Here is a 2500-nt window from a genome sequence, read left to right as displayed (position 1 = left end):
GCGTTTAAAGACTCTATTTGTCCGTTGTTTATTTCTAAAGAAACACGACAATGTATAAAAGGCTCCATTACCTTGTAGCTCACGTTATGGCTCCGTAGCAGACGTTTTTATAACAATAGGCTAACGATTGGGTCATAACCACGAGACTTCCTGTCTCATAGTAGAGGAGTTACCGTATAGTACAGGAGAAGCTCTCAGGCAGTTTGGACTTCCATCAGCTGTTTAAGTGTAATTACTAATAAACTGTGTGTCTCTGTGTGTGTGTGTGTGTGTGTGTGTGTGTGTGTGTGTGTGTGTGTGTGTGTGTGTGTGTGTGTGTCAGGGCTCTGGGCTGCCTGCTCTACGAGATGTGCGTCCTGTCTCACGCCTTCCAGGCTCCCAGCTTCCTGGCGGTGGTGATGAAGATCGTGGAGGGAGAAACGCCGGCGCTGCCCCCCCGCTACTCTGCCGATCTCAACTCCGTCATGCAGAGGTTTGTCTCCTTTTAGTTCAAGACAACTCTGGACCAATCAGGGCCAGGGGGGGTGTCTAACTGTTCAGATGCACCAATCAGAGCGGGAGGTGTGCTGTTCCAGATGCATAATCAGGGCCGGAAGTCTAACTGCGTGTCAATCACTGCTCCTTTTACACGCATTCATTCTCCCTTGGGAGGGAACGCCAGGAGACCCGTTTTGGGCTTTGTAGAGGAGGGACTGAGAAGTTGTTGATGTTCAATATTTGGCTAAGTCCTGGATCTGTACCATTCTACTAGCTCCTTTAAGCAACACTATAACCCCTACAGGTTGTCTCATTGGAACTACAAAGTTCTCAATGTTATAGTTCAAGCAATGCATGAAATTACAGTATCAGTGCTGCTCACTGAGTTGTCCAAATTTCTGCATGTACTTTCATAAGTCTCTCATGCCATCTCTCTCCACTATTTCATCATTATTGGGTGTTATGGTTGCTCTTATTCATCTATTAGCTGTTACAATTCTTAATTTACCATCTTTGATCTCATGTGCAACCAGTTACTCATTACCTAGTTCTGTTGCAGATTACTCCCTCTACATTTCCCATCTATTTCAATCTAATTTTATTACCTTATTACTCTGTTCATCTGTTACAGCTTTGTTTTTAGTTACTTTAGTTACTCCGCTACATTCATCTGTTTCAGCTTTGGTGCTAGTTACTTTAGTTTTTAGTTGCTTTAGTGCTCCGCTACATTCATCTGTTCAGCTTTGGTTACTAGTTACTTTAGTTGCTCTCTGCATTCATCTGTTCAGCTTTGGTTACTAGTTACTTTAGTTACTCCGCTACATTCATCTGTTACGACTTTGGTTACTAGTTACTTTAGTTACTCATGCATTCATCTGTTACAGCTTTGATTTTCAGTGCTGATTATCTCTACATTCATCTGTTCAGCTTTGGTTACTAGTTGCTTTGGTTACTCCGCTACATTCATCTATTTACAGCTTTGTTACAATTACTTTGGTGCTCCGCTACATTCATCTGTTCAGCTTTAGTTACTAGTTACTTTAGTTGCTCCGGCTACATTCATCTGTTCAGCTTTGGTTACTAGTTGCTTTGAGTTGCTCCGCTACAGCTCATCATTTAGCTTTGAATTTTTAGTTACTTTAGTTACTCCTCTACATTCATCTAATTAGCTTTGGTTACTAGTTCTTTAGTTGCTCCGCTACATTCATCTGTTCCAGCTTTGGTTACTGGTTACTTTGGTCACTAGTTGCTTTAGTTACTCCACTACATTCATCTGTTTCAGCTTTGAACACTAGTTAGCCAGCAATATAACGACTACAAGTCCAGCTGAGATGATCAGACCATTAAACACACAGCTGTTCTTGCTGCTTTTAACACTCTTTTTCATGCCTTCCATTCTTTTTTCGTTTCCAATTTCTGAGTATTTTTACTTGCATTGAGTACTTTTACTTCTAATATTTAACACAACTTAGATTATGAATATGCAAATCCAGTAATATCTGAGCTCAGCACAGAGACGGTGAGGATAATGACGTTCTCCTCAGAGGAAGCAGCGAGCAGATGGTCTCGGGTTCAGCGTCAGGTCTGCAGGAGGAGGTCCCGACCAGCTGACCCCTCTCAGGTCATTACTGCAGCTCTGCTGCTGGACATCTGGGACAGAGAGAAGCTTTTCCTTAACGCAGCATGCCTGTTTGTATTCTGTTTGTACGTAGCAGGATGTAGCAGGACGTAGCAGGGAATAGCAGGACGTAGCAGGGCGTAGCAGGATTTAGCAGGACGTAGCAGGGAATAGCAGGACATAGCAGGACGTAGCAGGGAGTAGCAGGGGTGTATGGGGCGTAAGCAGGACCATTAGCAGGGAGTAGCAGGGCGTAAGCAGGCGTAGCAAGGATGTGGATAGCAGTGAATCTTGGGGCGTAGGGCCGTGCAGGGTAGGGCCCGTAACAGGGCGTAGCAGGATGTAGCAGGGCGTAGCAGGACGCAGCAGGACGCAGCAGGACGTAGCAGGGAGTAGCAGGACATA

At 44.4% G+C, this 2500-nt stretch overlaps 1 protein-coding gene across 1 annotated transcript in view; it reads left to right on the top strand.

Annotated features, from left to right (window-relative positions):
- The window catches only part of nek11 (NIMA-related kinase 11), an 89642-nt gene that overhangs the window by 47287 nt on the left and 39855 nt on the right, over positions 1 to 2500 (top strand). The window contains exon 6 of the mRNA XM_078251739.1: positions 323 to 472. Within this exon, the coding sequence (XP_078107865.1) occupies positions 323 to 472 (150 nt within the window). The remainder of the gene's footprint in view (positions 1 to 322; positions 473 to 2500) is intronic.

This window comes from Sander vitreus, chromosome 6 (assembly GCF_031162955.1).
Source record: "Sander vitreus isolate 19-12246 chromosome 6, sanVit1, whole genome shotgun sequence".
In the NCBI taxonomy this organism is placed as follows: domain Eukaryota; kingdom Metazoa; phylum Chordata; class Actinopteri; order Perciformes; family Percidae; genus Sander; species Sander vitreus.
This window is presented reverse-complemented; position numbering and strand designations above follow the sequence as displayed.